The sequence below is a fragment of the Macrotis lagotis genome, chromosome 4, assembly GCF_037893015.1.
Source record: "Macrotis lagotis isolate mMagLag1 chromosome 4, bilby.v1.9.chrom.fasta, whole genome shotgun sequence".
NCBI lineage: Eukaryota > Metazoa > Chordata > Mammalia > Peramelemorphia > Peramelidae > Macrotis > Macrotis lagotis.
The window spans coordinates 48547928-48569892 of NC_133661.1; the positions used below are offsets into that span (position 1 = coordinate 48547928).

The 21965-nt window shown below is 39.1% G+C and overlaps 1 protein-coding gene across 1 annotated transcript; it reads right to left on the minus strand.

The window, feature by feature from the left end:
- Positions 1–149: 149 nt before the first annotated feature.
- On the minus strand, positions 150–21697 carry CYP11A1 (cytochrome P450 family 11 subfamily A member 1). Its single transcript, XM_074232696.1, has 9 exons — positions 21325–21697; positions 16083–16238; positions 10193–10392; positions 7842–8045; positions 6424–6584; positions 4348–4514; positions 4011–4089; positions 2197–2385; positions 150–837 (listed from the first exon to the last, which is right to left on the minus strand). The coding sequence occupies exons 1-9, from the start codon at positions 21621–21623 to the stop codon at positions 715–717; spliced, it is 1578 nt and encodes a 525-aa protein (XP_074088797.1). The 5' UTR covers positions 21624–21697; the 3' UTR covers positions 150–714.
- Positions 21698–21965: the final 268 nt, after the last annotated feature.

Here is a 21965-nt window from a genome sequence, read left to right on the forward strand (position 1 = left end):
GTCTTTAAGTTCCAAAAACAGATCTCTCCATTATGCATGTTGCCTCATAATCATATAGAAAATGATCTTTTCCCATGCTCAGCAAATGAACCAGGTCATCATTAGAGCAAACAGAGCCTTAGAAATAGCAGAAATTTCACTGATAGGAATGATGTGGTATCTTTTGTAATTTATTACTTTTTTAAAATGGATATTTTAAGAAGTTTGAATTATACAAGCATTTGTTGTCTTTCTTTAGATCAGCAATAGATTAAAAAAATGGGAGGGGATCTTATAGTAAAATCTCAGTTTAAGCCAATAACAAGAAAGGTTTCTACCCACCTTCTTTAGTGGATTCAGAGGTACTTTTCTGGGATAAGATATGGCATAGGAGTGGACAAATCCAAGCACCACAGGAGTCCTTAACATTTTGTGTCACAGAGCCCCTTTGGCAGTTTCATGATGCCTATGGATTCCTCAGAATCATGTTTTTATTACATAAAATGCACAGGATTACAAAAGGAAACAAATTCTGGTGAAACATAGTTCTCCAAATATATATTTTTCAAAACTTCACAGACTCCTGCCCTAGATAAAGAGACTATTAATTTCCTTGACCCAGAGTCAAATCATTACATTATATATTTGGGTTTGTTGTGTCCCTGCCTGCATCTGCCTCCCTGTTATCCCTAGCCTCTCTGTATAACAAATACACAGGAGTCCTATCTCTCTGTGTTACGGTTTAGGCTTGAAGGGCCGGAAGGTGAACACAATGGGCTTGTCAGGCATCAGTATGAGATTAAAGGTGGTCCCCACATCTGAAAGCTTGTGGACTTCAATCTTGAAGTTCTCCAGAATCTGCAGAGAAGAAAGAACTAGGCTGGGGTGGGAGATTCCAGAACAAGGATGGCTTCATGCATAGGTCGACAAAGGAGGCTGCCTAGGAGTGATTTGAGACCCTCAAGGAAGATCCTTGACTCAAACTGTGTCTTTCATTGATACTTCAATACTACCATTATATAATTTTTTGGTTTCACCTGAATGATTTCTATAATGCAAGTCCCCTTGGAGAAAGCAACACACTCTATAAGAATGGATATAGGGGCACTGCAAGTGAAGGATGGCTGGTTGGGGATCCCATATATATGAACTTGGAAGAGTTCACAGTGTTTCTTTTGCCTTTTCATGGGCAATGGGTGGGGGGGGAGACCCAAAGATCTTGCAAGGTCTACTAGTACTTTCTTTGGGCGGAGGGAGAAGAATGGAGAGGGAAGAGGAATGTGATGGAAGGATGGGGACAGGGAGGGGGTCATTCCTCTGATATAAAAAAAGAGAAAATTGAACTAAACTAGTAGTATCAAATAGAAATGGGAGTCACTAAATAATATTTAAAGATACTTGTAGGCTGCATATTGATGACTTAAAAAGCCACATATTAATATTATCTGGTTCTTTTACTTTTGTTAAATAACTCCCAATTATATATGGTTTCAACTATATTCATGCCATCTTCTGTGCCTATTTAACACCGCAGACTTGACATCCATAAGACTCTTAAATATTATGACTATAATAAAGGCCTTGGAGCTGCCTCTGCCCTGGAAGGAGATAATTTATTTAGGTTCATTTGTGCCCAAGTGTAGGAGAAAACATTCTAATCCTCTCTGCCATCTTCCTCCTCCCCTGTGCCAAAGATCTATCTTCAGTGATTCTGAGAACCTAAACACCTTTGAGATGTAACTAAATTTTATCTTCTCCCTGACACCTTCATACCCAGAGGTGATTTCTTAAACCATCATCATATAAAGACTCCTGGGACCCCAAGAAGTTTCAGTGTAGGTTTCTAACCATAATTACTATGACCTGAGACTCAGAAAAGCAGATAGAGTCAACCTAAGAGGAAAGCTATGCAGGTAGAGCAGGGAATTGGAGCTCAAACCAGGCTAGGACTCCCTTAGGTCACTGATGCTGATGTCAGGTCACTTTCTACTCCCTGTCTAAAACCTAGTCTAAAAGTTAGCTCTCTTTATTTGTTCCCTTGGGTACAGAGAGGGAATCCTCTTTGTGGGTAAGAACACAAATAGCCTATGTCTCCATGTACAAAACTTATGGTCCTTGGGAATTAGAAGGAGTTGTGAGTGATGTTCAGTGGAGAAAGGGAATTTGGGTATCTATAATGAGTTTCCCTCTCTTCTCATATATAAGTATTAGACTCACATGCATCAGGAAGATAGCCATCTCCAACTCTGCAATCCTCCGCCCAATGCACTGCCGAGTGCCAAAGCCAAAACTCAGAGCCCGGAAGTAGGTCTCCTCATGGAGCCATCTGCTGGGATCAAACTTGTCTGGGTTGGGGAAGAAGTTAGGGTCCTTTCCCATAGCAAAGACAGCGACCTGGACCAGTGTCTAGGGGAAGACAGAGGGAAGGAGAGTACAATAAAATCAATCCCATATAGAGTACCCACAGATGTGGTGCCTCCATAATCCCAGAAGTATCACTTGAAGTTTAGCTGAGGAACTCTGAACTCTTATTAGATACTGGCATGAAACTTCTGAACTTTAGTTTCCTCATCTTCTCAAATGGGGATAATGCCAATCCCCATACCCCAGGATCAAATAAGACAATAGCTTTAAGGAAACTTTAAAATGAATAAAGCAATATTTTAATGCATGGGGTGATTGCTAATATTTCCATCCTAGGAATTCTCTGCTCTTTACTGTGGCCAAAAAGATGATCTTATTAACCTCAAAATTGAGTGTTGGAATGTCAGATTTCTCAGGAAATTCCCAGAGCTTTGATCCAAATCACAAAGAATTTACTTGCATAGAAACTATTTGAGTGTAGAAACTATGGTTTATTTATCTTTCTCTAGGTCACAGTCCAATGCATTATACATAGCAGTACCTAATGCTGGTTGAATTTGAAATGAAAAAATTACACACTGGCATATATAATGACTTATGTGACAACATTAAAGACCAACCAAAGTCCATTAGGCAATTCATGCATTGTGTTTCTATTGAATGCTCTGTTACCAAGATTAATTGATTTTCTATCTTAATTATTTCTACAGCCATCATCATAATGATAATAATAATAATTATGAATCTAGGTTTACAAAGCCTTCTAATAATCTTGATCTCAATAATCTAGTGAGAAAGATGCTTCCTATTATCCCCATTTTACAGATGAGTATACTGAAGCTGAAAGATTTATCTGAAATTACCCAACCAGTAAATGTCTGAGACATGATTTGAACCCTGGTCTTCATGACTCCAATCCAGCTCTCCTATCTACTGTGCCATCTTATAATATGGCACTAATGTATATAAAAATCTATTTTCTAAACCTGGCTTCCTAACACCAAATATAAACATATTTCATGTGCTAAAAGCCCTAATAAAGTCCCATTCAGAATCAGAATGTATTCATTAATTATTATATATGTTGAATATTTTTATTTACCCATCCCTGCCCTTGCTTTAAAGCAACTCTGGTTTTGATTTTCATAAGATTAAAAATTCTTCTATGTGATTATGTCTCCTTCAGTACTTTGAGTACAAGAATACCATTTGTACATTACCCCAAACAGCACAGAAGGGGTGGTGCAAACATTAAATATAGACATTTAGCTAGGGAGTTAAAAAAGAGAGATATAAGGAGATAGTTATGGGTGAATGGGCTTATTCAGAAATGTCAGTTTAATGGCTCAGGAAATGTTATAATAGCTCAGGAAAAAGGTTTAATTAAGAGAGATGCTCAGGATAGAAATAACTACGAAATCCTCAAACTATTGGAAGTGGGTTCTGTCCACCTCTGGCAAGGCAAAACCCACCTAAATTTCCACTCCCCCACCCTGTGATCTCCTAGAGAAAGAGACAATTGACCATCACCCAACCAGGGCCCCAGACCATTTCCCTGACTATCATTTCCCTGATGCCCATTTTGGACTAGGGGTGAAAAGACAACAGTTTGAGATCTCTAGATTCCTTATGATTAGGAATGCCTACAAACTAGTCTGAGGGCTTACTTTGGCAGGAATCATGTAATCCTGGAGAACTAAATCCGATGGAATGTACCTTTGTACGGTAATCGCAATGGGGTGCATCCTGGAAGAGAAGAGATATAGAATACAAGCACAAGTACTGAAAATGATCCTGAAATCAAAAACAAACACCATCCCAGAGACTGGCCAACCACCTCCTGTCAATTCATTCCCACTTCCTATATCTTCCCATTTTCTCCTGCCCCCATATTTGTAACTGCTTTGTCATTTATTTCCTCCGTCTTCCTTCCCCTTCTTTCTTGTGGAGGGTTGGGGAAGGAAAATGCAGTGGGACATTTTCCTAGGATGGACATGGACTTGCCTCAGAGTCTCTTTGATAGCAGCTTTGAGAAGAGGAATCGATTTGAGCATCACCTTCATATCTCCCTGGGCATTTTTCCGGGCAGCCAGGACTTCAGCTCGAAGCATGTCTTGCACCTTCAAGTTCCGAGCCATTTCATATAGGCACCATTGCAAAGTCACTGAAGTCTGAAGGAGACAGTTGAGGATTGGAGGAAGAAAGCTAAGTCCTCCCCACAACTGCCCCAGAAAACTCAGCTTTCTGGACTCACATAATCAACTCTCTATGACTATCATATATATGATCCAAAGTAATTTTTCACACCTTCATCCCCAATACACACACATACACACACACACACACACACACACACACACACACACACACACACACACAAACACACTTCATGTCACTGTCAACCTAAGCAATATCTATCATGTACCTATATCTCATGCCAAGAAAGGAGGATTTTGGAGTTCTCCTGTTGCTTTCATTCAATGAGACACACTTTGAATCCTAACTCTGCTATGGTGACATTATCAAAGCAAATAGGTTATTAAGCATTGCTAAAGTTTAATGGAACTCTCCAATAATGGTTCTACTAATCCTCAAAATCCTATAAGAAAGGAAGGATTTGATATTATCATCTTTGTACAAACAAAAAAAAATCAGGTTCTGCTAACTTGTTTAAGTTTTTGCATATCTGTTTTTTCTAACAATCTCTAAATCTTATAGAAGCACATCTTATTTTATGTAGTAATTACAGTACTGAAAAATTATTAGAAAGAAAATATCAATCTCAAAAGTGCCAAGACATCCTTTAATGGAGGGGTGGGGAGTCTATTTTTCTGTGAAGGGCCATTTGGATATTTATAACATCATTCACCGACTATATGTGGTCAAACATATAATCAATTCACCCCTAAAAAACTTGTAGATTTATTGAATTTTGAGTCCTGTTTATGGTTGTCTTGACAGGTGAGAGGGTTCCTGCCCTTGCTTTAAAGAAATTCTTTGGTTTGGGTTTTCATGTGATTAAAAATCCTTAAATGAATAGTATATGACTATTTAATTTATCTTTCATGTAAATCATGATTTCTGTTTCAAGTTTCTTTAGAAATTTTTATTGCAAAGCTGACACTCCTTTTCACAGTTTTGCAATTAATCCACTCATCTGCATTCATTATTCATTCAGACATTAACATTAGTCAAATAATCTTCATTTTTAACTAGTTTTATGACATATATCAGTGAATAGATGGACTTGGTCTTTGGACCCACACAAATATAGAATTTCTGCCTGCTCTCAATACCTATTCAGATCTCTTAGAGTAAAATATTCCAACCTCCAAGGGAAAGAATTGAGACAATATTCCACACTGAGCTAGGAACACTTAAATGTTTCCATTTTTAGAAGGGTGTCTCAGAAAATCAACACAAAATCACAAAGATTGACCCTCTAATGTGTGAGATCTAGTTACTAGAGACTAGGAATTTATTTAAAGATCATATGGCCTTACAAGTGTTCTCCCCACATGATAAAATTTTATAAAAATCACTGGTTTGTAAACCATTTCCAGGTTATATTACCTCACTTAATACACTAATCCTATGAGAGAGGGAGGTCTAGTATCCTGTCTCTCTGTGTACAAACATCTAAACCAAGATTCAGTGAGGTAATGTGTTCAAATATTTTCATATGTAGAAAACATCAGATACAAGTCTTGAATCCACAACTTCTGGCTCTCAGTTCAGGGTTATTTATGGTATACTGGGCTATCAGTTGCTGAGGTCAGTCCCATACTGTTCTAATATTGTTGTTCATCCTACATTCTCAAAGAGGACCATGATATCAGGGAAGTGATAGCTTTAAATGACAAGCACATGAAATGCATTTGAGTGAGGGGGGCTGTGCTAAGGCACCAGCCTCACCTTTCCCTCCAGAATCAGATGGATCAGGATAACTGGAGATGACTGTCCAACACCATAATAAGCCCATTTTGAAAATAAACCATACCCACTTTAGCCTTTATTCATAATATTTCTGAAAACCAGTATTCACTGTAAACTATTGTTTTTGACCCCCTTTATCCTCACCGTGTCCACCCCTCCTGCCATCATTTCTGTAACATTGCCTTTGACATCTTCAAAACTCATAATATTCTTGCGTAAGAGACTGTAGAGAATTCCTGGATAATTGCCGGTCATGTCTGTTCTCATCTTCTCATCCTGGTAGAAGTTCTGTACATAATTTTCAGCTGAGAGATGGGGGAAAAGAAAGGAGACACTATAAAGTCTGTCTGGATGGAAGACATTGGGGTTGGGGAGGGTCATGAAGGAGACTAAGGAAGCTTAGGAGGAAAGAGTGTTTTGGAAAAAAGAGAAGAATTCATAAACATTAGTCCAGACACAGAGTTCTAGTGGTGCTAATGCTACTGATCATTTACTCACCTGGGCCTCCCTCTTCCTTTTTAGACCTTATTTATATCAATGTCTTGGGGACCCTAAAGGAGGATCAAATTCTCTACAAATGTGTCATTGTCATCTTGCCAGTGACAACTTTGCCATGCTGGCATTTCTGTTGTCTCAAAGGCTAATGAAGTTGACCCCTCTAAGAGCAGATCATTATTCGTTGGCAGTCCCTGACCTCTTATATCCAGGTTAAGTCTTAAGAATTCAGGGGGTCCTTGTCTTCTGCAAAAGGTACATAGAAATCATATTTGTATCACCAGATTTCATCCTTTTCACACAACTTCACACACAGACATAAACGTACCTGAATAGGTTTCCACACACATGACACACATGTGGAAACCTGTGTGTGCTATGTGTAGTATGCATTGTTGACCATGTATCCACATGTGTTTGGTCTAACACACTGCACACATGCAACCAGATACAACACCTCCATACCCCACTCATGCACACAGACACAATGCACATGCATTCATGTAGACACATACACACAATGCACTGCACATGTGTGTGAGCATGTTTGTGCAGATATATGATGTGCATTGTGGTGCACTCCCATTGTGCATTTACATACTATTCACAATATACATATGAACACTCCTATTCATGCTCAGTGTGACACACACACACACACAGACTTCCATGATTCTCTTAGAGATGACCATTCTTTGTATAGGTTTCTATAGGCTGGCACCTCCACACTTGCCACTTGCCCCCAACTTCTGTCAGGTCCTTAAATAAACACTTCAGACCACCACGTGAGAGGTGGGGAATATTTTCTCCTTCATCATTGATATTACAGAATACAAATGCCTCTTCAAGGGGAAATAGTTGCGATAAAAGAAACAGTTGCAGAGTTGAGACCTTGACCAAGCAACACATTACTCTCCCCTATCTCTACCCATCTCCTCAGGGAGTTAGAAATCTCCTCCTCCATGCCCAGCCTTCCTGTCACTCCCATCCTCCACCTTGGGATCTGATCTTTGCCTGCCCCAGCTCCAGCTTCTCCAGTCACCCCCACTCAGAACCAGGCTGCTTACCTCGCTCAAAAATCAGATCCCAAGAGGCCACGTGATCCCTCCAGGCCTTGGCCCTGACCATTCGGAACAGTTCTGGAGGGATATTCACCATTGGGACACTGGTTTCAAACAATGTTGACACAGCATCAATGAACTGCTGGGCTTCAGGGTCCACAAACTCTTCCAGGAGTCCCAGTCGCTCCCCAAAAATAATGTTGCAGATAGCTGTAGGACCAGAGGTCATTGCCATTAATATACCTGATGTGTGAACTTGCTAAGAGTTTCAGATCATTTCAGAAGCTCTTTGACCTCTCTATGGAAGTCTGCCTTCTCCCTTAAAATCATTAGCACCCTCTAGTAAGTATGCTGTCTTTTGTTAAATCATTTAGGATGCAGTACAAGGGACTAAGAGAGAGAAGACTGTCCATGAGGGACTTCTCCTTTACAAAGTCAATTTTAGGAAATCCATTTTGTAATAACAATACCCAAAATATGGAAAAAGAACTAGGTATCTATAGCATCTCTGAAAAAAAGGCCCCAGTAAAAAGAATCTTCCTTTTAGAAATTTGTTTTTATTAACTGGAATGTATTGGGATTTGACACAGAAGACACTTCTCAAATTTCTAAATACATCTCCCAACAATAGGTAAGTGAAATCACCTAATAGAATAACTGCTATGATTAATGGCGTAAGTAACTAATATTTTAGTAACCATAATTAAACCATAATCAACTAACTAACCCTTCCCTAGTTGTATTATTCAGCCATTTCAGACTTTGTGACCCTATTTTGGTATTTTTTTACAATGATATTGGAGCAGTTTGTCATTTCCTTCTTCAGATCATTTTACAGATGAGGAACTGAGGAAAACAAGGTGAAGTGACTTGCCCAGATTCAAATGGCTAGTTGGTGTCCGAGGTGGGATTTGAACCAAGGAAGATGGCTCCAGATCTCATATTCTATGTACAATGGCATAACTTAACTACCCTTCCCTAAGGGTATCCCCTTGCTAATAGGAAGGAAAGCTGAGTGCTTAGCTTGAATAATAGGAACAAATATAATCCAGCAAGAACATCTGTCTCTTGATACCTTTCTAAGTACTCACAAAGTAAATTGATAGAGGGTTTGCCCAAGTCAAGAGAGGCTAAGCTTTGTTTTTTTTCTTTACTAATTATGACCTTCCTAAATCATTTCTTCTTTCTGAGCCTCAGGTCCCTCAGCTGCAAAAATTAGAGAATTAAAGGAATACTAATACATTGTTGAAGGGTTGGCAAATACATCCAAGATTCTGGGCAACAATTCGGAATTATGCAAGAGAAGTCACTAAACTATGACCTAGAGATTCCACTGATGGAAAGAAGGAAACAATCATTTATTAGGCACCCTCTATCCCCAAGATTATTGGAACCTCAAAACTACTTTGGGAGGGGGTGCTTGTCCTATCCCCATTTTACAGATAGGGAAACCAAGGCAGAGAAAGGTTAAATGACTTTTTCCAGGGTCACACATCAAGTAAGTGTCTGAGGTTGGATTTGAACTCATATCTTCTTGACTCTAGGACTGGCACACTATCCATGGCCCATCTAACTGCCTATCTCCTATCTTTCCTATTACTGTAAAGGACAGCACCATTCTCCCAGGCCCCGAGGCTTGAAATCTAAGAGTCATTTTGGATTCCTCACTCTCTCATCCCACATATCCAATCTGTTACCAATGCCTGATTATTTCAGTTATAACATCTCTCAAGAATATCCCATTTTCCCACCCTGGTGCAAGCCTGCATCACCACACTCCTGGATTATTGCAGGTAGGGTAGGGAGAGACTGCCTTGAATCTCTCTCCACCTCATTCCATCCTCCATTCAACCTACCTAAATCAACCTCATACTCATTCAATTCCAGTGGTTCCCTATTGCCTCCAGGATCAAATACAAAAATATTCTGTTGGGCATTCAAAGCCCTCCCTAGCCCTTCCTACCTTTCTAGGTTCTGACACCTTACTCCCCAATCCATACTCTTTAATCCAGTGACATGTCATCTGCGCTATTCCATGAGCAAAACCCTCCATTTCCATCCTCTGTGCATTCTCTCTGCAACTCTTTCTCCTCATCTCTGCCTCCTGGCTTCCTTTAAAATCCAACTAAATCCCATCTTCAACTGGAATTTTTCCTTAATTCTAACTGGCTTTTCTTTGGTAATTTACAAGCCATCAACAAGTTATTTATCCTGTATCTAGCTTATCTGTAGATCCATTTGCTTAGATTGTAAGGTGTTTACTTACAGTGCCCTGGCCCATAAATATGGATTGATCCACTATAAATGTGATTGATTTCTTGATTGCTAAGACCTTCCTTCAATCAAACCTTACTCACACTCAAAAGCAAATCGAAACAGGTCCTGACTGAGGTCCACAGTGAACTTTCCCTGGTCACTCCTCTCAATTTTATTGTAAATATTTCTGACAAAGTCCTCTGAAATTGGAGTCACAAGAGGCTCAAAATTGTTTACTGAGTCCAGAGACAACACAAATTGGTTCAGTAAAATCCGGTCTTTCTTCCAGCTTTCTCCTTTCCTGAGAAGGAAAAAAAAAAAAGAAGTGAGGAAATTCCAATCTTCTTGGGAGAAGAGACTAAGTAAACCATAGTGGGATTTTTTTGGTTTGGGGAAGACAGTGGAGGTTAAGTGACTTACCCAAGGTCACAAAGCAGGTAATTATGATGTGTCTGAGCTTGGATTTGAACTCAGGTCCTCCTGACTCCAAGGCCAATGGTCTATCTATTCTGCCCTAGTAAACCATAGTGTTGCAACTCCCCGCAAAGGCAACTGAGTCTATCCCAGGGCAAGAGAATCCCTCAGAAAAGTTACTGTTCCCTCTTTTCTGTTCAAGGGTCCTCAAAGAAGGGTTTCCCATATTCCCTTGCCGATTAACCATATTTCCATATTCCTCCATATTTCTCCCTCTTTTCAGCAAGTTCCCCTTTCTTACTCACCCATATCTTGGGATTGAAAGATAGAAGAGGAGAAGACAGTGACAAAAAAAGAGAGAATGGAAAAAGAAAGGCAAACAACAAACCCTCATCTAACTTCATTGAAATTTCAGTCTAAGTTTGAACAAAGTTCAAGGACTATTCCCTTTAATTTAGAAAAAAAACAGATATCTTATTGTCTGATCTTGTTACCTCTTAGAATTTTTGTCTCTTCTCTAAGGATATGATTTCTCTCTCATAACACCCAATTTGGATCAAGGTACAACATGGAAACAAAGTAAAGACTGACAGATTGCTTTCCATGGCAGGGCGGGGGGAGGGAAGTAAGATGGGGAAAAATTGTAAAACTCAAATAATATCTTTAATAAAAATTAATTTTAAAAAACCTTTGATTCAGCAATACCTCTACTGGGTCTATATCCCAAAGCAATCATGTAAAAGGGGAAAAGACCAACTTTTACAAAAATATTTATAGCAGTTTTTTGTTTATTTATTTACACATTATTAAAATCTTCTTGTAGTAAGAGTAAATATAATCCCCTCCCCAACAAAAATAGGAAAAACCTCATGAAAAATAAAGAGAAAGAAAAAAAATTGTACTTTCAAAAAAAAAAAGAGACTTCAGTCTAAGCCTCAACAACTTATAGGCCATAGAAGCACAATTCAACAGCCATTAAAATTCATCTTATTCTTATAAGAATAAGATAATGCAATAAACTTATATACCATTTTGGGAGACATGTAGGTGTTGCTTCCAGGCTATAAGAAGATGAGTCCTGGTTGGTTGATTGGTTGAGTGATCCAGAAATGTAATTGACTGGATGATTTCTCCTCCCTGGCTTCAATGGGAGGAGTAGAAGTTAAGCCTCTGGGTGGGAAGAGAAGCCTCAGGTCTCCTCACATGTGTACCTGGGCTACCAGGTGGCCTGCGACTATGGGTCATTATTCTTTGCCCCCTTTGCCTTCATCCTTTCTTACTCTTGGGCAAAGGAAGAGGAGTTTTGGGTTTGATCCTCATTAAGTTGGAAAAACAACCTGCCAGAGAGCTAGCAACTGGAGTCCTTGCCACGTCATATTTTATGGACAGTCTAGCTAAAGAAGCAGTCTAATCCCAAGTGACCTACTCAACCAAGTAAAAAAAGTAAATGGAAAACAGCCAAGAAGGAGCTACATTTGGAAGGGAACTTGGATGGGGGGGGCGCAGAACTATTGTAGTAACTACTTTAAGGTTTAAGCCCACTCTCCCCAGGGATCAAAATAGCATAAGAGAAAAATGTTTTTAGAACTCTTCTTAGAAACTGTTGCTTTGCAAAAAGCAAATTGATATTTTTTGATTTAATAATATTGGGGTGTCGATAATTGGTAAGTCAATCAATCAATATTTATTAAGTATTTACCTAGCCTTAATCACTAAATGAATGCTGCCTCAGTCAAAGTGAGATCTGGGAAAGACCTTTGCTTGAAAAGGCTACAGTCTCCTACTCCATCTGGGGCCATCTCCAGTCATCCTGATCTATATCTTGCCACTGGTTCCAGATGGCTCTGAAGGAGAGAGTGACCTTGTGGCTTTGCACAACCCTGCCTTGATTAAATCCATTTCACTTCCATTTTAAGTCTTCACCTTTTCTTCCAGAAAAAAAAAAGACAAACTATAACAACATCAGATGCCTGCTGTATGTCAGATTCAGGTTTGGAAATACAAAAAGAGTCAAACACAGTCCTGGAATGGGCAATTGAACGGATAGGATTAGAGCAGAATTACTCTTAAATTCTCTGGGATACCTCTGGAATCCTCAAGGAACAATGTATCCTTGCCCTAGTGGACCTGCCTTATCCTAAGTAAGCATTGAGGTCAAGATCTCCAGAGTATAATGGAGGAGTTGACATGAACAAAAAAGTATGATACAAAGATTAATTTGACAGGAATAGAGGTCTGACTATAGGGATTTTGAGTTCGTTTTGAGGTGGGGGACCAAGGAAGGTTTCTTTGAAGGAGGTGGCACCCAGATAACTCAACATGTTTGAAATTCAATTCATTCTCTCCCCTTCCAAACTTTTCTTTCTTCCTAATTTTCCTTTATTTTCCAGGAGAACACCTTCAGTCTACCAGATTTAAAACTTGGGGGGTCAACCCTGACTCCTCTTTCTCACTCCATATCAGTCATTGTTATTTCTTTCCTATCCTCTGACACTGCCAACATCACACTGTTGACTAGACTGTTTGCTTCACCTCTCTCCCCACTCCATCTATCCATCCATCCATCCATCCATCCATCCGGTATCCACTTGATCTTTGCCCTGATCATAAAATCCCCCTATTCAATAAACTCCAGTGGCTTCCTATTACCCCCAAGATCGAGTGTAAAATCATCTGATTGACTTTTAAAGCCCCTCATAATCTGCTATCTTCCTGCCTTTTCAGTCTTTTTAAATCTTACTCCCCTGTTCACACTCTGCATTCCAGTAATGTTGACTTCCTTGATATACCTCAACAAGACTCTCCATCTTCCAATGCCAGGAATTTTCATTGACTGTCACTCATGTCTGTATACTCTCTTTCTTGATCTCTGTCTAGTTTCTCTGGTTTTTCAAGTCTCAACAAAAGCTCAGACCTTCTTAATCTTGGAGCCTTCCCTCTGAGGTTGCCTCCAATTTGTCTTGTCTATATGTTATCTGCACATAATCTATTGTATGTTTTCTCCATCATTCGACTGTAAGTTCCTTAAGGGCAGGGTTTGGTTTTCAGGGAGATGGGGATAGGGGTTGCCTTTCTTTATATCTCTAGCACTAATAGGCACCTTATTGACTGACTAATTAACCTGAACCTTGCCAAGAGAAGGAATTTTTAAAATTAGATATGTTTTTTCACATCTCCTCCTAGATATTCCCTTATGTTCTATTCCCTCCCAGAGAGCTCTCTCCTTTAATGAAGAATTTTTTCCAAGGAAAAATGAAGAGGAAAATTTTTTTTAGCAAATTAGTTCAATATATTGAAAACCTGTAACATTCTATGTAGTGTTCCATTTCTAATTGGCTACTACTGCAAAGTTGCAGGGAGATATGTCTTCTTTTTTAGGTTTTTGCAAGGCAAATGGGGTTAAGTGGCTTGCCCAAGGCCACACAGCTAGATTATTATTAAATGTCTGAGGTCAGATTTGAACTCAGGTCCTCCTGACTCCAGGGCTGGTACTCTATCCACTGTAACCACCTAGCTGCCCCAAGATAAGTCTTAAGAAGAATTCTAACCAATGGTGATATGAGGGAGACAAGCCTGGAAAGTGACTTACAGACTACATGAATTTTAGGAGGTCAGAGAGAAAATAGGTTAGAATCTGGTACCAGCTACTATCAGTTTGAAAGAAGCAATAAAATAGGGGGGGGGGGAAGGTAGATTGCTAAGTGAGCAATCTATAGTGTATAGCAACCATAGTGTATAAAATGCCAGGTCTGGAGTCTGGAAGACTCATCTTCCTGAGTTCAAATCCAGCCTTAGTCACTTTCTAGTTTTATGACCCTGGGCAAGTCACTTAACCCTGTTTGCCTCAGTTTTGTCATCTATAAAATGAGCTCAAGAAGAAAATGGCAAACCACTCCAGTATCTTTGCCAAGAAAACCTCAAATGGGGTCACAAAGGATTGGAAACAACAACAAAACAAAAAAAATTTAAGGAACTAGTATTTCCTTCTAGAGGGGGATACTGGCCACATAATTCTGTGCGGTCTCTGTTCAGTCGCACTGTGAAATTCAGGTTACCACCTCCAAAGTCTTCAAACTTCTTTGAATGAACTCATGAGTTTAAAAAAAAGTTTGAGTTCATTCCCAATGGATATATATATTTACTTTTTTTTAAATTTAAGGCAATGGGGTTAAGTGACTTGCCCAAGGTCACACAGCTAGGCAATTATTAAGTGTCTGAGGCTGGATTTGAATTAAGGTCCTCCTGACTCCAGGGCTGGTGCTCTATCCAATGCATGACCTACTCTATTTACTTATTTATAAATCACAGTTACAAACACTGTACTAATAATGTCTGTTATGAAGTTTACACAAAAAGACACTTTAAAAAGATGGACTAAATATTAAATAATGATTGATCCTAGGGTCAATAGGCAGTAACTAGAGTTTATTGAGGTTATGGTCAGATCTATATTTAGGGAAAAATAATTTGGCAGCTATTGGGAAGAGGGATTGAAGTGAAGAAGAAGACCAATTATGAGGCACTTGTAGGCAAGAAATGACAAAGCTCTGGACTAGATTGATGGCAGTATGAGTGAAGAGAAGCAGACAGACACAAGAGATGTGGTGAAGATGGAAATGACCAGATTTGACAACGTATAGATAAGTATGCTGAGTAAAAGTAAAGAATCTAGGATGGCATCAAGGTTTTGAACCTGGATGATGGTAGTGTCCTGAACAGAAAAAGTGGGGAGATTCACACCAATAAGCAGAGATGAAGCAGTGCCTGTGGAATTAGGCACTTTAACTTACTAGTTGTGTGATTAGGCAAGTAACTTCACCTCTGTTTGCCTCAGTTTCCTCATTTGTAAAATGGGGATATCAATAGCAACTACCTCCCAGGGCTGTTATAAGGATCAAATGAGATAATTGCAAAGCACTTATGAAACCCAGTATTTATTATTATTATTATTATTATTATTACTAAATAATAGCAAAGGAGATTAAATTCTTTAAGAATTCCCATTCCATGAGGCGGCTAGGTGGCACACTGGACAGAGCACCAGCCCTGGATCAGGAGTACCTGAGTTCAAATCAGACCTCAGACACTTAATAAATTACTTAGCTGTGTGGCCTTGGGCAAGCCACTTAACCCCATTTGCCTTGCAAAAACCTAAAAACACAAAACAAGAATTCCCATTCCAGGCAAATTTTAAGGATATTTCAAGAACAAAATGCCATATAATAAAGCCTCTGAGAAATCAGCTTGACCATGTCCACCACCCTCATGGTCAAATAACTTAATCATTAACCTTACTATAACACTTTTCCATTTTTTCCCAAGTTTTGTCATTTGGGGGTTTAATCTGATCCTTACAACATTTTGAGGCATCATAGAGCATGGATTATTCTTTCCATTATGTAGATTTACCAAACCAAAGCAAAAGTCAAGGGAAAGTATGCCCATGATCAGTCAGCTCAATGTGAGGAAGAGATGGGACTCTTATTACTTGGCTTTAGGTGATTCTCTGAAGGGCCTTTCTATACCTGGTGATATTGGGGGGGGGGGGGTCTCCAAGAGAAGGGGGGAGAGACTTACTTGAGCAGGACTCCAAGAGGCTTTTTCATGTAGGTGTGATAGGCCACCCATGGTGGAATGCAAAATCTTTCTGGGTAAGGTCCCTCTGCCTTAAAGAGGCGGGCAGCATCATCAGGATTGATAATGAAAACAGAGTCCGCATTGCCAAGTTTCTCCCTGGAAAGACAGTAAAATCAAGAGGTCCAGGTCCAAAACCTGGAGATCTCATCAAAAGCCTGCAGTGGATAGAATTGGAGGCTTGAATCTGGACCCTGAGTCTTTATCCAGGATCAAGATCCCCAGTTCCCAGCAATCACATAAGAGGAGGGTGAATAAAGCTGCAGCCTCAGGATCTGGAATTCCCACTTTAGTCTTCAATGGAGTTTAACTGACGAACAAAGGAAATAATGTTACCTGGAGATGATCCTTATAATCACTGAAGGCTTATAACTCGAGATTTCCGTTTTGCAAGTCTATTCATAATGAACTGATTCCAGGTCCGGCACTCTATCCAGTCTGCCACCTAACTATCCATAGAAGTCACACACTTATATATCGATGCATATATAGAGGCATGTTTACTCATGCTTGTTTACATGTGTATGTGGATATACACATATACGCATACACATATAGAATATAGAGATAAGTATAAATATAATTTGCAGAAGTATACCATAATATAAAATATAGAGAGACATATCCCTAATATAGAGGGGTACATATGTTATCTAGACTATATACCCTGTATAATAGATAGAAGTCTAAACATAATGTTGATTATATATCTAAAACATATAAGTAGAAGTATGTCCATAATATAGCCTTTATAAATAGATACATTATATATAATATATAGATATATATTAAATAGACTATAAACTTTAAATAATATGGAAGTATATATATATAATGTAGAATATATACATATATAATATGTAGAAGTATATATAATATATAGAAACATATCCATAATATGGAATAGAGAGAGGCATAACCCTAATATATAATATAGAGAGGTACATACATTATCTAGAATATATACCTTGTAAAATAGATAGAAATATAAACATAATGTAGACTATATACCTAACATATAAGTAGAAGTATATCCATAATATATACTTTATAGATAGATACATTATATATAATATAGATATATATTATATAGACTATATATGTATATATTCTACATTATGTAAATACTTCCATAAGTATTTACATACCAAATACTTCCATAAATATTTACATAATGTAGAATATATATAACATATAATATGTAGAAGTATATATAATATAATATAGAGCATATACATAATACATAGTAAATAGAAATCTATAAATACATATATAACATATAAAATATATACATTATATGTAATATGTAGAAGTCTATACATAATGTAGAATATATAAAAGTACATAATATAGTATATATAAATTATATACATTATATGTAATATATACAATGTATAGACTTCTTATATAATATATAGAAGTATATGTATAATATACTATATATAATACTTGAACTATGCATAATATAGATTATATAGAAGTATATGCATTATATTTCACATATAGAAGTATGTTATTTAGAATATACAGAAACAAACATCTAATATAAAATATATATACATTATACAAATAATTTATGGAAGTATATACATAATATATATAATATATGCATACACCAGGTAATGGGAAGGAGGGATGCACTGGCAGCTCACAAGATGGGGAAGACCCTCATGCACAAAAGAACACTTGAGCAGAGCTTTGAAGAGAACTCAAGATTCTAAAAAAGTGGAGGCAAGGAGGGAGGGCACCCCAGACACCATGACCAATCAGTGCAAAGCCACAAAGAGAGACATGAAATAAATTTTGTGAGGATCATCCTCAAGGCTAGTGTGACTGGTCCTGAGAGGAGTGTTCACTACTCTCTGACATTCTCCCCCTATTTCCTAGGGGATGTCCTAGCTTGTTAGCCAGGATTTTCAGATTTAGAGAAGTACCTAAGGCAGCTGATGGCCTATTCCCCTTCAAAGGGAGGCCTTCCATGGGAAACTCAGGCTGATAGAGATTTCTCCCTTATTTACACCAACTGAAAGAGTTGCCCAGTACAAATTCTGGTTTGCCCACATTCACAGCATTTTTGCCCCCAACTTTTTGATCCTTATCAAAGTGACCTTCAAGACCAGGATGAAAAACTCACACTTCTCACCCCAGTGGAATGACTCCTTTGACTCTGAATATTAAACATATATCTCGTTTATTCGAGACTTCAAAGTCTCTTGTCAGCAGCATCAAAGCAGGAGGGAGAAGAGATGGAAGAGGAAATGGAAGTCAGAGGCAAACTGGTGTTAAAGAACAAAAGGACAGGAAAGAGAAAAGACCTAAGTTATCATTACCTAGAAGAGTGTCCCTGCTTCCAACTCCTCTAATTCTCTCCCTCCTCCCTCTCTGTCTCTATCTCTATCTCTATCTCTATCTCTATCTCTGTCCCTGTCTCTATCTCTGTCCCTCTCTCTCTCTCTCTCTCTCTCTCTCTATCTCTATCTCTATCTCTGTCTCTCTGTCGCTCTCCCTCTTCCTCTGTGCCTCTGTCACTCTCTCCCTATTCTTTCTTTCTTTTTCTCTATCAGTCACTTTCTGTTTCTGTGTTTGGGTATATGTATATGAGATCAAAACATTCTGCAAAGCAGATACAAGGTCAGTGGAAAGGAAAACATGTCTTCCTTTCCCCTTCCACCTCTCCACTTCCCAAGTTCAAACTTCATCTTCTCCAAGAACTGTCTATATCTTTGAACACCAATTTAAGAAGAGGGGGAAGGGTGCAGAAACTAGGTAGCACAATGGATAGAACACCTGGAGTCTGGAAGACCTGAGTTCAAATTTGACCTCAAACACTTACTACATGTGTAATCTGGACTTATCTCTATTTAACCTCAGTTTCCTCATCTATAAAATGAGCTGGAGCAGGGAATGACAAAGCACTCCCATATCTCTACCAAGAAAATCACAACTGGGATCACAAATGGTTGGACACACAACAGCAACAATTAGACATTTGTATATCAACATTTCCACTGTGAATTTTTTTGTAATTACCCTGTTAATATCCTTAGTGTATTTTTTTAGCATTTTCATTATACATGTGGCCTGACCATGAGGGTTGTAGAGATATCCTTGCGATCCTGAATGCCAGAAAGTATAAGACTTACAAGGACTTCTCAATTTTATCTCTTAAATCCAATTAATCCAACTCAATTAAGGAGGCCTTCTCATGCAAAGTCATGAGACCATAAACATCTTGGTAGTTATAGCAATTGTGTCAAGAACTGAGAAGTGACCCTGGGTGGGAGGAGCAGGGCTACCAAACTAGAAATCTGATTAAACTTGAGGGGAGGGAGAAAAGAGAGCACACAGCCATTGAACTACCAAATGAGGATGTCATCTAATGACCCTTCCTACTCAACAAACATTTATTAAACATCTACCATTAGGCCAGGTACTCAGGATACAGACAGAAAGAATGAAACAAACTAGAATGAAAATAATGAAACAATTCCTACTAGCAATGAGTCTACACTCCAGTGGAGAAGACAAATTCACATAAGGATAAACAAAGTACAAATACCAAATATTAATCTACAATCTAGTCTCAAAGATTCCAACACTGTTAACCATTGTCTCTTCCTGGAGAGTCTGTCTCCCTTCAGTTTCCAAAATGTTTCTCCCTTCCAGGCCTCCTAACCAACAGACTCTTTCTTTTAGTCTCTTACTGTATGTGATCCCCCAAGACCCATCCTCTCTACATTCTCACCACTTCTATGCAGAATAACTACACAAAACATCTCCCTCTATATAGCTCTAATCTCACTATTGAGCTCATCTCCACTACTTTCCAAGCATTTCTACCCAGATGTCTTATCGGCATCTTAAATTCAGTGTGTCCAAAACAGACTTCTCTTAAATCACCCCTCCGCCAACCATCCTATGTCTGCAGACAGCACCACTGACTCCTCAGCCACTCCAGCTCATAATCTCAACATTGTCTTGGTGTCTCTTCTCTTCCTAATTTCTCATATTCAATTAGTTGCCATAACCTCCCAGATTTACCTGTCCAGTCCAACCCCTTTCTCCTCTTAGGCAATGCCTTAACCAGGAACAATAAACCTTAATTAAGGTTTATTGACTGAACTTGAGTCACTGAGTCACCATCTAGAATAATGTCATAGTGGATAAAGTGTTGAATTTGGCATCTGAAAGTTTACTACCCCAAACAGTGCCCCTAGGAAAGGGGGAGGGATAACTGAAATTTATTAATTACCTACTGAATACATTGTGTTAAGTACAGATCTTATCTCATCTCATTTGATCCCCACAACTACCTTGGAAGGTCAGTACTATTATTTTCATTTTACAGTTGAAGAAAATGAGGCAGACAGAGGTAAAGTGATTTCCTCAGGATCATGTAGCTAGAAAGCATCTGAAATGAACTGATCCTAGGCCCAGTGGGAAAAGATATAAAGGGTAAAGTGGGGAAGAAGGGGAGAGGCTGTATCAGTTCCTAGCAAACCTTGTGACATGTCACTAGCACGTTACCCCCAACAGAATCCATTTGTATTCCTTTCCCCTTTATAGACCCATCTGGAGTAAAGCAAAAAGGTTAAAAAGAAATTCCAGAATTCAGAGTAGAATGCAAGGTTGAGGGATGAGGGTGGGAGGCACAAGAAGGAGGTTGTGCCATGAGGTTGGGCTAGAGTTGGGGACAAGTCATTTGTGTATTCCAAGAAAGGTTGGAAAATCAATACCCCTAACGATCATGACCCCCTGTGAGGGGTGGGGAAGAGGTCTATTTAGCTCCAAACAAAGTCAACCAAAAGTCAAATTTGAGATCCATGGATCAACTTCAGGAAGTCTAGCAGTTTTCTTGGATAGTTAAAAAAATAGCCTATTTATTTTCACCAAACTCTAACTGAAATTTGGCATTTTTTTCAATTATTTTAAAATTTTCTTCGTCTAAGATGAGATGTCTAAGCTTCACCCATCTCTCCTAGGACCTAAGAAGGTTAAGTCATTGGGAAAATTAAAGAACCCCAATCAGCTTCTTTTAACAAAACCAGCATATGCTGCCCACATAACAACCTTCTAAATGCCCTGGTTATGAGAAGTCACTTGTTTATCAAAGGTCTTATGAAGATTATCCCAAAGCTTCCTGTAACAGTGCCTGATGACATGATCTTGCCTTCACCTCACTTACCGGTAAATTGGGCCTAACTCTTGGAAACCCTGCATAGTTCGGATATGCAGGTTATGCATCCCATTCTCCATCCAGAAGCGGAGTAGATTTATCCAACCATTGACCCCCTTGCAGGGCATCTCATTGAAGGACCGGGGCCCCTGAGCCCGGAGGGGGAAGGCACCTAGCTCCCCACCTCTTGCTGGTAACTGCACTCTCCGGACAGTTGATGTCCAGGCATCTTCTCGGGGTGAGCCAAGGAGGCAATGACGGCCCTTGGTCAAGGCTGATTGATGTGAGACTCCCCTCACCAACATCATCCCAGGGACTGCTGCTACTGCTGCTGCTCTTGCTGCTTCCAAGAACAGGACTATTCCTGGGTCACCCAACTCACTGTTTATACTATTGCAAGCTCAAGGTTATCTAGCTTGTCACAGCCTCTGATTTCTCTCTCTCTCTCTCTCTCTCTCTCTCTCTCTCTCTCTCTCTCTCTCTCTCTCCTCCCTCCCTTCCTCCCACCTTCTCTGTCTCTCTCCTCCCTTCCTCCTCCCTCTCTGTCTCTCTGTCTCTGTCTCTGTCTCTCTGTCTCTATCTGTCTCTCTTCTCCCTTCCTTCCTCCCTCCCTTTCTTTCTTTCTCTCTCTCCTCCCTTCCTCCCTCCAT